General features: G+C 38.0%; 1 protein-coding gene across 3 annotated transcripts in view; it reads left to right on the forward strand.

The window, feature by feature from the left end:
- Window positions 1-12800, forward strand: part of abcc4 (ATP-binding cassette, sub-family C (CFTR/MRP), member 4) — a 46003-nt gene extending 33203 nt beyond the window's left edge. For all 3 annotated transcript variants that reach the window (XM_058403257.1, XM_058403258.1, XM_058403259.1), the window contains 13 exons: window positions 90-217; window positions 356-502; window positions 3455-3534; window positions 4479-4629; window positions 4745-4864; window positions 5131-5241; window positions 6035-6135; window positions 6247-6435; window positions 6587-6832; window positions 7559-7731; window positions 9002-9107; window positions 10690-10824; window positions 11753-12800. In XM_058403257.1, coding sequence (XP_058259240.1) covers window positions 90-217; window positions 356-502; window positions 3455-3534; window positions 4479-4629; window positions 4745-4864; window positions 5131-5241; window positions 6035-6135; window positions 6247-6435; window positions 6587-6832; window positions 7559-7731; window positions 9002-9107; window positions 10690-10824; window positions 11753-11842 — 1777 coding nt within the window. In that variant the 3' untranslated portion in view covers window positions 11843-12800. The remainder of the gene's footprint in view (window positions 1-89; window positions 218-355; window positions 503-3454; window positions 3535-4478; window positions 4630-4744; window positions 4865-5130; window positions 5242-6034; window positions 6136-6246; window positions 6436-6586; window positions 6833-7558; window positions 7732-9001; window positions 9108-10689; window positions 10825-11752) is intronic.
- Window positions 12801-12855: the final 55 nt, after the last annotated feature.

The following is a 12855-nucleotide window of genomic DNA, read 5'->3' on the forward strand; positions in this document are numbered from 1 at the left end:
TCTGGGTCTTTTTTCTCTTTGTTTGACCAGAAATTAAATAGTTATATGCACTAAAAAATTTTCACTGACCGTTTGATCTTACTCCTCAGGGCTTCACAACAGGAGAAGCTGGATGCACTAAACCAAAACCTTACATCCACCAGTAGCATTAACATCAGCCTTAATCAGAATGTTACTCAGCAGCTGTCCACTGAATACTACCTGGGCATTTATTCAGGTATAGTCAAGCACCAGTATGACAGACTGACTCACAAAGTCTCACAAATATAAATAAATGTATATTTTGAAAATCATATGTGTTGGATGAATAAGGTTTCAATGCACAATAACATTATAACCGTTTTTTTGTCTTCAGGTTTAACAGCGACCACTCTTCTGTTTGGCTTCACACGGAGTTTGTTTATGTTTAACACTTTAGTGCGCTCTGCCCAGACGCTCCACAACCGCATGTTCAACTGTATCCTCAGGACCCCTGCCCACTTCTTTGACATCAACCCTATAGGTGAGCCGGCACGGTCTTTCTCTTCTAGCTTTGCATGGTGGAATGCTTTCTTGTTTCATTTTTACATTGCATAATATGTCTGATTTCTTAGACTGATTATTTAGTAGGAAGCAGTGGGATATATCTTAACAGAGCAACCATGTCTAAACTGTAATACTTAATTTTGAAGAGCACTTCTAATCACTGTGATGATTGATTTGTTTAGCTGCCTCATAACCTGATAACTCTGATTTCTGATAGAGATGATATATACACTCAACTTATTTTCATCTCAGTTATCACATTACTACCAAGTTACATTTTGTGATTTTAAATTTGTCACAATTCTAAAGCACAGAGGATGGACAAAAATTGTGCTGTTCCAAAATGTATATAGTAATGAATTGAATTTGAACAACGGTGTAGAAATGTCAATAAAGTAATAATATTATTAGTAAAGTATGGTACATATTTATTGAGTATTTGCAAATTTTGCACTAATGAATAACAGGTAAGGGTATAACGATGCATGGTGATGTAAAATGTGACGTTGTGCACTGTACAAATGTGCTGTTCATAATGTAAATTGCCTTAATATCTGCTCCGATAGAAATCAGCATTTTATTGTACATGTACTGCAGTTGTACTGTTTGAACACCAGAGGTCCCAGTCTGCACAACTCATAGTGTAAAAAATACAGAGAGGTCCCTGAGCACACGGTCACATTCTTTCTCAGGGACCTTGAAGGATCTGTAGGCCAATAAAAAGCCTCATAGCTTTGCATAGCTTGCGATTACACACACACACATTTTACATCATATGGTTCCTCAACCGTGATATGACATTTAAAGATATCGCCTAATTTTCTCCTTGGGTGTTTGAGAAGTACTTTACTCTCTACTGCTTAAAAAGAAGCTATAGAAATTGGCTATTGACTATGAATCTCTATTTCTGGTTTGGAGCTCATTATGTTTTTGTCATTTAAAACTTTGTCATCATTTTTCTTTCAAGTTTTGTTCAAATGATTTTGTGAATTGAATTGAACTGAAATTGTGAATCAAATCAAATTGTGATTGGAGTGTGTCAATACAGCTTTTAATAACAGATCATTATGTCAGGTTAGAATAAGGTCATTATGACAGACTTAAGAGCAAATGATGAATGAGATGATAGAGCAGAATTTCAGCTTTCTTTTCTTTCTATTCCTGACATCTTCCTAACATTCCCATCCTTATGTGTAGAAGTGTTAAACAACTTTGGAACATGTTACCCTTGGTGGTAGACCACCCAATCTTTAGGTGATCAGAAATATCGGAACAAACCGTTTAAAAGTAAATAACATTAAATATTTGGTTGCTTATTTACAATAACTGCTTCAAGCATTGACATCAACAAACTGTTACATTATTATTTTCCGCTGTTCCAGGATGGTACCAAAGATTCTGTCAGTTGTTATTTGTTTTGGGAGTTTCTCCCCCAGTCTCCTTTTCAGGAGTTAAAATGGACACTCAATTGGGTCTGGTGATTGACTTGGCCAGTCTAAAACCTTCCACTCTTTTCACTAGATCTTTCACAAGTTCTTTGTTGTGTTGGTAGTGTGTTTAGAGGCATTGTCTTGTGGCAAGTAGATTGGATGCATTTCTCTGTAAATTGGAAGACAGAATGTTACAGTAGACGTCTGAATTCATTCTTTTGCTACCATCAGCAGTTGCATCAGCATTTAATTATGATTAGTGATATAAGCCCTGGACAATCAATGACTATGATATCTGATAGCCAATACAACAATTTTGAATGTCCTCAGCTGTGAAGAAAAGCCCAAAAAAGTAAAGGAACCTTTACATGGCCAGGTGAAGGTGTCAGAAGACCACATTGGAATTTGCCAAAAAATACAGAGATGACCCACAGGAGAGCTGGAAAGTGATGGAAAGGGCAAAGTAGAAAGGGAAAAAGGATCTGTTCATGATCCAAAATATTCAAGCTAATTAATCAGTCTAGGATGATGGAGGTAGTGTCTTAGTCTACGAATTCAAATTCACTATAAATACATTAAACACAGACAAATATGTGCTTGTATAATGTATAATGAATTTGAAGCCATGTTGGGCCATAAAAATATACTCTAAATACTCTCAATTGATGGAAGACCATAATTTAGTTTATTAGATCGCAGCTGATATATGACAAGTTCTCATTAAAAGTTTATGATTCGAGATCAGCCTAGAAAAACTATTTTAGCTTTGTAAAAGTAAATGGTGCAGTGAGTTTTGCCCCTTACTTGGGCTGCTTATCAGGGTGTTCTGATGATAGCGTGAGTAACATTTCAATAGCCTCACCATTATATGGTTGTTCAGGACACAGCCCAAGCCTATTAGTCTGCTTGGGTAATCAGTAAAAGCTACTGTTAACTATATTGCACCACTGTATATCAGCCAGTTCGGGGTTGGTCATGTTAGCTTCAGCCAACAGAGGAGCTGGCTCCTTTTGTTGATTTTTATCTATGTTTGTGAGCAGTCGGGTATAAGATCAGTGTGCACAGATGTTTTTTTCTCACTCCTTAAGCCATCACTGGCAAAATGACCTTTATTGTCTAAGATGAATAGCTGTTGATCAGAAGCAGAGTAACTGCTGTTTGTGTTTTATTTTCTAGTCTCTGTAGATTAATGTAAATTCTAATACAACGTTTATTTAATGACTTGCAGATTTATGAGATTTATGACGTTTAGAACAAAAGAAATACGTTAAAAACAAAACAAAAGAAATATGCTCACAGAGTAACAAATGTATTGAATAGAATTGTGTTGGTCAGATTGCTTTTTTAAGATAATGGGCTTAATTTTTTGTCTGCAATGTCATATTTTTGCCATTATTTCTTCTTACATCTAATGAAAGAACATTACATTTGTTTTACTAATACAAGTTATGTTTGTAGCATTCATGTTTTCACTTTCTTACTTCTTCTTAATTCTTCAGGACGAATCCTCAATCGATTCTCGAAGGACATTGGTCAAATAGACTCCATGTTGCCCTGGACATTTGTGGACTTTATCCAGGTAAGTGTGTGTGTGTGTGTGTGTGCATGTGTGTACGTGTACCTGCTTCTTGTCCACAAAGTGTCATTGTCAAATGCTTGACAAACCAAATTAAAAGCACATAATAGTCTTCCATTAAAGCACTTTTCATTCTGTCAGGAAGGGTGACCCTTCTTTTTCTGTTGTGCTGGCAGACTGAAAGGACTTTACCATCTTGACCATTGTCACTCATTATTTTACGGGCCTTTCTCACTGTCTACTTCTCACTATTCTTCCCCCATTTGCCACAAAGACAAGGGAGCCTATAGACAATGACAAGCCTTCCAGCTACCCATGTATGTGGAGGGCTTAGAGTTTTTTCCCAGCCTGTGCATAGACACAGTTCCTTTGACTGCCCGAGTCCCCCATTAAACCATGTATATTCACTCTTTCTCCGTATTGGTCACACATTTTTTTAGGAGAATGACCCTTGTCTTGGCTCAGTGGACCTTACTAAGAAAGCTTTGACACATATATCTGTGCCACCCAGATAGAGTGTTTTACATTGCAACATACCTAGCAGGGTGGCCAAGAAGTTTTATAACCCCAGGTCTATGCTTTAAATAGAAACTTTTAGAGAAAAACCTACTGCCATTGGACTATGAACAAAAGTTGGTAAATGGAATGGTCAGAAAATGATGGTTGCTAGCACCCTTTCATTTCCTTCAGTTACATTATGCTAGAATTTGCTAGCATGTCCTATATGCTGATTATATGTTAGAGTATCTAAAGGGGACTTGAGATAAACCATGGGATATGCCTTTATTATATGGGAACCATCTGAAACTGTCGAGTCATGGCAAAATAGACTGTTGAGATGTGTAGGTAGCCCTGAAGCTTTAACACTAAGGAGTCTTCAACATATTTTTAAAGACTCAACAGTTAACCACCGTGACAAAGAGGTAATACAGTATGTCTCTCTCTAGGTGTTTTTGCAAATCTTAAGTGTAATTGCTGTGGCTTCTTCAGTCATCCCATGGATTCTGATCCCTGTGCTGCCCCTCCTTATAGTCTTCCTCTTCTTACGGCGCTACTTCCTACAGACTTCACGTGATATCAAGCGACTTGAAGCCATTAGTGAGTGTCTTTTATTAGTCGTTTGTGGGGTTTTTTATCCATGTCAAAATATTCAAGATTTATATGCAGGAAAATGAAATGAACCATTAGAAAATAAACATGTCTTCTCCTATAGCTCGAAGCCCTGTATTTTCTCACTTATCATCCTCACTGCAAGGCCTTAGTACTATTCGTGCCTTCAAGTCTGAGGAAAGATTCCAGCAGACCTTTGATTCCCATCAAGACTTGCACTCAGGTACTACAATATCTGCATTAACAAAATGACTTAAAATAAAGCATGGGTGTCCAGTTTTAACTACAAAAGTGCTGCCATGGATACATAGCTTGTTCCAATTAATTGTTGATTGAATGCCAGAATCAAATGACTAAATGGATGGAATCAGGTGTGTTTCCGTTTGTTAAGAAAAACCTGCAGCCCCAGCCAATTGTGGATAACACTGAACAACCTGTCATATAACTTGCAGTCAAACACGCATTTTAATACTCATCATTTGTACACAGAGACCTGTTTCTTATTTCTGACCACGTCGCGCTGGTTTGCTGTGCGTCTGGATGGAATGTGCTCCATATTTGTCACCATTACTGCCTTTGGATGCCTTCTGCTGAGAAACAGTGAGAAATCTCTATATGGAGTTTACTCTCTGCACAGTTACCAGTAACAGTTACAGTAACCAGACTACTGTAAAGCATTCATACTTTTGAATATCTTGAAATACACTATATTGCCAAATGTTTTGTCACTGAATTCAGGTGTTGTTTTTCATGGGTTGGGCTTCCAGTGAAAGGAACTCTTAATGCTTCAGCATACCAAGACAATTTGGACAATTTCATGTTCCCATCTTTCTGGGAACAGTTTGGGGATGACCCCTTCCTGTTCTAACATGATTGTACGCCAGTGCACAAAGCAAGGTCCATAAAGACATGGATGAGCAAGTTTGGAGTCCTGACCTCAACCTGATAGAACAGCTTTGGGATGAATTAGAGTAGAGACTTTGTGCACTGGTGCACAGTCATGTTGGAACAGGAAGGGGCCATCCCCAAACTGTTCCCACAAAGTTGGGAGCATGAAATTGTCTAGAATATCTTGGTAAGAAGCACTAAGAAGCATTAAGAGTTACTTTAACTGGAACTTAGGGACCAAGCCCAACCCCTGCAAAACAACACCTGAATTCAATGATTTGGAGGGGTGTCCCAAAACTTTTGGCAATATAGTGTATTTAGACAGTCCTATAGAATATGCTACCATATGTAACTGTGAGCTATTTGAATACCTTGGACTCGTCTTCTGCTAACAGTGTAATTATTTTAGTGAAGAAAATAGATGTCAGAGCTAAGAGATTTAATGGGGAAAAATGCATATTAAATGTATATACTTTGACAATGACACTACTACTGTATTCGTCAGGTTTGGAGGCAGGTTCTGTTGGATTAGCCTTGTCCTATGCTGTAACCTTGATGGGCATGTTCCAGTGGGGTGTCCGACAGAGTGCTGAAGTTGAGAATCTGGTAAGATATTCTTTTTATCCACACTGGCATGATATTAAGAAAAAGATTTAGTACATACTTGGCTTGATGCATCACCTACAGTATGTGATATTTGTGAGTATGCAAATGTAGATGACCTCAGTAGAAAGAGTGATGGAATACACAGAGCTGGAGAATGAAGCAGCATGGGAAACAAAGAAGCCTCCTCCAGGGTGGCCAAGCAAGGGTTTGATTACTTTTGACCAGGTCAACTTCTCCTACTGTTCCAATGGGCCTCTAGTGTTGAAAAACCTAACAGCAATGTTCAGACCCAAAGAGAAGGTAGGTCAAATCACGTGCCAGTTATGCATCTATCAACAATTACTGTAAATCTATAGCATGAAACTTAGCTTTACATGCTCGAAGCTTAGTGTGAGAGTTAATCATTGTCCTTAATGTTCAACTGAACTTCTTTATCTGTTCCATCGGTAAGGTTGGCATCGTGGGTAGGACAGGTGCAGGAAAGAGTACTCTGATCTCTGCACTGTTCCGCCTGGCAGAGCCACAAGGAAAGATCTATGTGGATGGTGTGTTAATTTCTGATATTGGTCTCCATGACCTTCGTAAGAAGATATCTATTATCCCACAAGATCCAGTGTTATTCACTGGCACCATGAGAAAGAACCTAGACCCCTTCCAGGAGCATTCGGACGAGGATTTATGGAACGCGTTAGAAGAGGTACACATACTGTGCACACAGATCCATAAATATTTGGACATCGATACATTTCTTGTTCTTTCAGCATCTACCACAATATATTGGAATTGAAATTAAATAATAATTATGAACTTAATGTAAAGGCTTCCAGATTCAGTTTGAGGTCAATTACATCTGAAATACATGTGTAGCCCCTCTTTGAGGAACCAGACATAATTTGTCAAACATAAATTGTCAAGAACAAGCCAGAACAAGTGTATTCCATAAGATGAGATGGTATGCTTCGATTCATGAGTAGTTCCCTTTCTTTTAATTGTTGAAGATACTACATTCTGGAGGTGAGTTTCTTGATCTGGCCAAATGTTGTGAAGAGGTTATATCTTCACCACTGAGAGATTTCCTCAAACATCCACTGCAGTTGTTTTCTGGGGTCTTCCTGAGCTCAGTAGTGTGTTCTTTCTTTGTAAGAATATATTAGATGGATTGTTTGGCTATACCTAACGATGTGTTTGTTTAAAATTTGCTGAATTGTTAAAAAGTGCTATAATTCCTACACCCTGTTTGGATGTAAAAATACTTCTGCAGTTTGAACCCTTATTCACTTTTATATTTCACCTTATATATACTGTGGTAGAAAGCTAAAATAATAACTTTTTGTTGCGTATACAATCATTATATTTATTAGTTAAAAAGTCTTTTGCTTCTACCCCCAGCTTGTGTTTTTACTTACATATTATACACTTGCAGGTCCAGCTGAAATTTGTGGTGGAGGAGTTGCCTGGTAAGCTAGAAACAGTTCTAGCTGAATCTGGTTCTAACTTCAGTGTCGGTCAGCGGCAGCTTGTGTGTCTTGCCAGGGCCATTCTGAGGAAGAACCGAATCCTTATTATTGATGAAGCAACAGCTAATGTAGACCCCAGGTGAGTTCAACAAAAATGGATTAAGGTAGTTTGTTTTTAAGCAGACTGAAGCAGCTTCTCTTGAAGTAGTCCCCTGTATTTTGTTTCATCCATTATCCAGTCACACTTGACAAGAATCCCAACCTTTGAGGATAAAAAGCTTCCCAGAGCATAACGTTGCCATAATTCACTGTGGGGATGGTTTTGCCATTGTTCTGTTGTTTACTGTGTAGGAAAATTAGTTAACTGTCAGTAAGAGTTTTTGGGTAAATGCCGCATTGTTATGCCTACTGTGTAACACATGCATTTTGGATTCTGGCCAATTAGAATTTGGCACAACAGCAGTGCAGGAAAGAAGAAAACAGCCTATTCAATTACATTTAAGTTATTATTTTAAAAATTATTTGACACTAATCTTTCAAACAATTGAACAAATTGAAAACAATTCTTTTTGGTGACATCCCTAATAAATATTCAGTAGTTACCTGATGTACTTGCCCGGTTTGCCATACACTGATTTTGTTTCATGTTGATGAACTCAAACATTCCCCATTTACCATGACCGAAACTGAGGGCACTTTGTAAGCCTGGCCTGCAAGCCAGAGAGTTCAAACTCATTCCAGATTCATCTGTCACTTAGCTCATTTTTTGGTTTCAATGGCAGCAAAAGACTGCTCCTTTAGCATATTTTTGATTTCTAATTTGTACCAGCACACTCCACTGTTAAAATGCTACTATGCAAAATGTATAAATGTTGGCTGGTCTGGTCATATAATCAGAGTAAATGTGACAGGGAACTGTGATAGTGTAATGGTCACAGAAATTGGCAACAGTGGACTCAAAAACTCTTTAACTATTGATAAACCTAACTGAAAATTCTATGCTTTAACTGAAATTCAGGATACACTTGGTCTCTGCAAAATCTGTGATCTGAATACAGAAGATTCATTATTAGCCAATAATGGTTTATTGTAAAATGTTTGCATTCACATAAATTGCTTATTGCCTTAAAATTCACACATTGGAACCACTAATTTAATTGGTTTTATGATTACCAAAAACTATTGATAGCCATTTTAGGCTGAAAATATTTGGAAATGAAAATTTCAGTGTATCATTAATTATAAACTTTGCTCTCTGAGCTGTGACTGTTACCAAAGTGTAATATTTAATGATCAGGTACCTGGCCTCTTGAAGTGAACACATGCCCTTCTGGCAATCAGTATGAATTACACAGCATTCACTCATATCCTGTTGAAAAGCTTAGCCTTTGCGTGTGTGTGTTTTACAGAACTGATGACCTCATTCAGAAGACCATCCGGGAGAAGTTCCAGGATTGCACTGTCCTAACCATTGCCCACAGACTCAACACAATCATAGACAGTGACCGAATACTGGTGAGTGGCACAGAGCAATTTCACTCCCTGTGGGGTTTTTATTTCCTCAGACGTTCTTAGTTGGTGCCCTTAGCTAACAGACAACACACAGGCTTATTGTTTTGGGTTCAGGGGAAGGGCTGTTTGCAAGCAGTGTGTAAAGAGCAATGTTTGCTGCAGGTTAAAACATACATTTTACAAAGAAAGCTTAAAGCAGATGAAAGGCACAGAGATGTAATGTGTGGAAACTTAACTCCGCTGACGTGCTGCCTTATCTTCAATCTTACTATTATAGTGCTTTTTGTGACTGTACAATGCCTGCTGCCACAGATCTCGAGGTGGTTTTATAATAAGATGGTGTCATTTTGTGCACATTGTCCAAGAGTTGGTGAAACAAATGGGGTGAGGGGGTGTATGTAAACGAGGTAACACACAACAACGTGTTTATATGTGAAATGTAAGTTGTTGCACTAAATACTTTAAACTTTAGGTATAATTTCTGCACACCTGAGTCCACTGCTATTAGATCATTTCCACAGCATGGAAATCTGTTTCTCTGATGCGATGTTTGTATTGCGCTTCATCACTTTGCAGTCCAGCAGTGTGGTGTGAACGGCTGTCTCTGCCTAATGACACAAAGAAATGGATTACATTATTACATGGAGAATGAAGAGTGTGTGATTAGTCAACTTTTTGGTCACATTTGCTGTTGAATTTGGTGATGTGATTGCATTTAGCCAAGATGTTTTAATATATGAGTAAAGCATTAATGTTTATCATCAAATGCACCTTGTCAGTATATAGCCAGGTTTGTATTTTATGGTCATGTTTCATTATCAGGATCACTTCCATCCTAAATAACAGAAATGCTGCCTATTTCCTTCTAGCTTCCTGAACATGGGATTTAGTTGTTGGTATTTGAACATGGTCAAGTGTAATATGTAAAATGAATATGTATATATAATGCTGAAAAAATTATTTGCCACCTTCTTGATTTCTATTATTTTCACTTGTTTGTTACACTTATGGGTGTTGATTTTGTTTCCTTCCCCCGTGTGAGGATACAAAACCGTTTACTGTGACAAATGTGCATAAATATAGGGAATCAGGTGAGAGTAAATGCTTTTTCCCTGCAGTTTTTAACTGCTCTACATGGCTTATCCAATTCATTTAGGCCTGAATTTTGTTTGAACACTCAAACGCATTATCTCTGTTTTCTCACCTAGGAACACACAGCAACAGTTAATCACACTGACTCATACTACTTTCAATCTCTGCCATGTGTTCAATTCACTTACACACGCACATGAAGCGTAAACACACACACACGCGCACACGAGCACACACACACAGAGTGACTATGACCATCTTCACATTTCATACTTCACATAATTACTGTTTGCCTGGCACTAACTCCTGGTCTTACTGATGTTATTACAGCTTACTGGCTTACTCACTGCTGTCATTACTGCTGATCAAGGTCTAAAAAGCTGACAGTGGATGCAAATATTAATCTCCCTCTATGCATGATTAGACCATACTGTAAGTATTGTTTAGAGGTTCTTCCTTAAATCCCCTGACACAAAAAGTCTCTTGCTTGCAGGTTCTTGATGGTGGACGTATACATGAGTATGATGAGCCCCATGTGCTGCTTGAGAACAAGGATGGAATCTTCTACAAGATGGTGCAACAGACAGGAAAGGCAGAGGCAGCGTCTTTAATACAGCTGGCAAAACTGGTACAAAATAATCATTTTTGTTCATCATCTTTATTCATTCACCTGTTTGTGTTTTGACTTATGTCTGCTTTTTTACACATTCACTTATGCGTGCACACACACACACGCACACACACACACTTGTACAGGACCAATGAAAAAGCTAGGCTTTAAACTTTAGACTGAAAAACATACATTCAATCAGGTGAGTAGAAACGTCTCAGTGCTACTGTACACACACGCACATGAACACAGCCATGGAGATTCCATTCCTGCATAAACATGTCCTCTTTTCTCCCATCCTGTTCTCTATCTGTGTATATCACTGTACCTGTGACAGAAAAGCACAAAACTTTGAAAGAGCTCGGGCCATTGTGCCCTTACTCTGTATCAGTTATCCCTCTCCTTTGGCAGGTTGATGAGGAGGCATTGTAGGAGCCTTTTACTCCACCCCAGCACCCCCCGCTCAACACCCCCAGTCTTTCTTTGGATCAGGTTCCCCTCTGCCTCCCACACTGCTGAGTTAATTCACAAAGCTAGCCCTCTGGAGATTACTGCTGAGCTTTTCAAACACACATCATCTGATACTGCACCACTCTTCCTTTGTTTCTTATGAATGCAAGCACAATTGGGAGTACATCTGATACTGTAGCCAACTGTTTTTGCTCGCTCTTTGTGTTGTCTGCACTTTTTCTTTTCCAGTAGACTTCGTTCTCATCCAATCAGTGCTCAAACTTACCATGTAAGGTTTTGAGTCGTGCAAAATAATGAAATTAAAGAAGGGGGAATTTTTGTTCACTTGTCTTTTGTGCACATGCTCATGTTTAGAAGTGCTTTGCTGGTTAAAAAGGAAATGCGAGATACATTTCATCTCCTTTTAAGTCTACTGAAAGGGACTTGTGCATATGCTCAGCTGTTTATTCACTTCTGCTCTCTCCACTACCTGCAGGCATATACGAACTGCCGTCAGCCAAAGTTGGCCAATGGCCTGACGTCCAGTAAAGAAGCTAACCTGGTTATCTTTGAGACTGCTCTGTAAGAGCCTAGTGGACTTAACCTTGGAGGCCTCCTGCAGCTAGCCCACGACATGCATCAGCTGAAGACTTAAATTACGCACAGACATCAGAAATCATCTATGTATATGTATTCAATAATGCATTTACCCCTTGTAAAAAAAATGCTTAACTTTTTGCTGCATTGCAAAAAAAATCAGATTTAATAATATTAGAATGGTATTTTTTTCTGCTCATTTTAAAGTGATTCACTACAGAAATAAATTAGGCCTATTATTTATTTTTCAAGAGATCACACTAAATATATTAAACAGGGTATACCTGTGTTCATTTTAAATCCATGTGTATTCAACTGTATGCTTGAACACTGAATGTAACTGACTTTAGAAAGTCTCAAAGCTTAAAATGCCAGATCCGATCAGTCCTGCTGAAGGTCAGAGAACTACCCTTGAAGCTTTGAGATTAACACAGCCTTATGTTTTTCTTGAATATCACAATCAAAAACCATGGGCATTCATCCCCTCTTTGCTGCTATACCAGCCTTGACAACTTAGGGAAGAGTAGAAGATTTCTTATCTACACCATGCACACTGCATATATTATATATATATATATATATATATATATAATTTTTCCTTTAACAAGCCTGAATGGAGTAAAGAACTCCCAGTGTGTGGGAACTGAGAGTACTCTGTATTCAGCTGTGTTGTTCAATTACTCTAGCACACATGCTGCAGTGCTGCTCAGGAACTATATAACTTATCATTTGTTCTACAATGGATTGCGCTAATGAAAAGTCTTTAAAGACACCACAGAAGATATTTTTAAAGAATATTTATATGTCTAGGTAGCAATGCTGACTGACAAACAAGATTTTTTTTTTGTTATTATATTAAGATAATTTACAGCTTGTTCAGTGATGACAATCTTATATATTTTTTAAATGGGAAATGTCTTTTTCTTTGTATTAAACTTGTAAATCTGTTTGTTGTGAACCTTTTTTCTGCTCATATTATGTGTAACTGAAGGTAAGAAGAAA

The sequence above is a fragment of the Hemibagrus wyckioides genome, linkage group LG11 (assembly GCF_019097595.1).
Source record: "Hemibagrus wyckioides isolate EC202008001 linkage group LG11, SWU_Hwy_1.0, whole genome shotgun sequence".
Lineage (NCBI taxonomy): Eukaryota > Metazoa > Chordata > Actinopteri > Siluriformes > Bagridae > Hemibagrus > Hemibagrus wyckioides.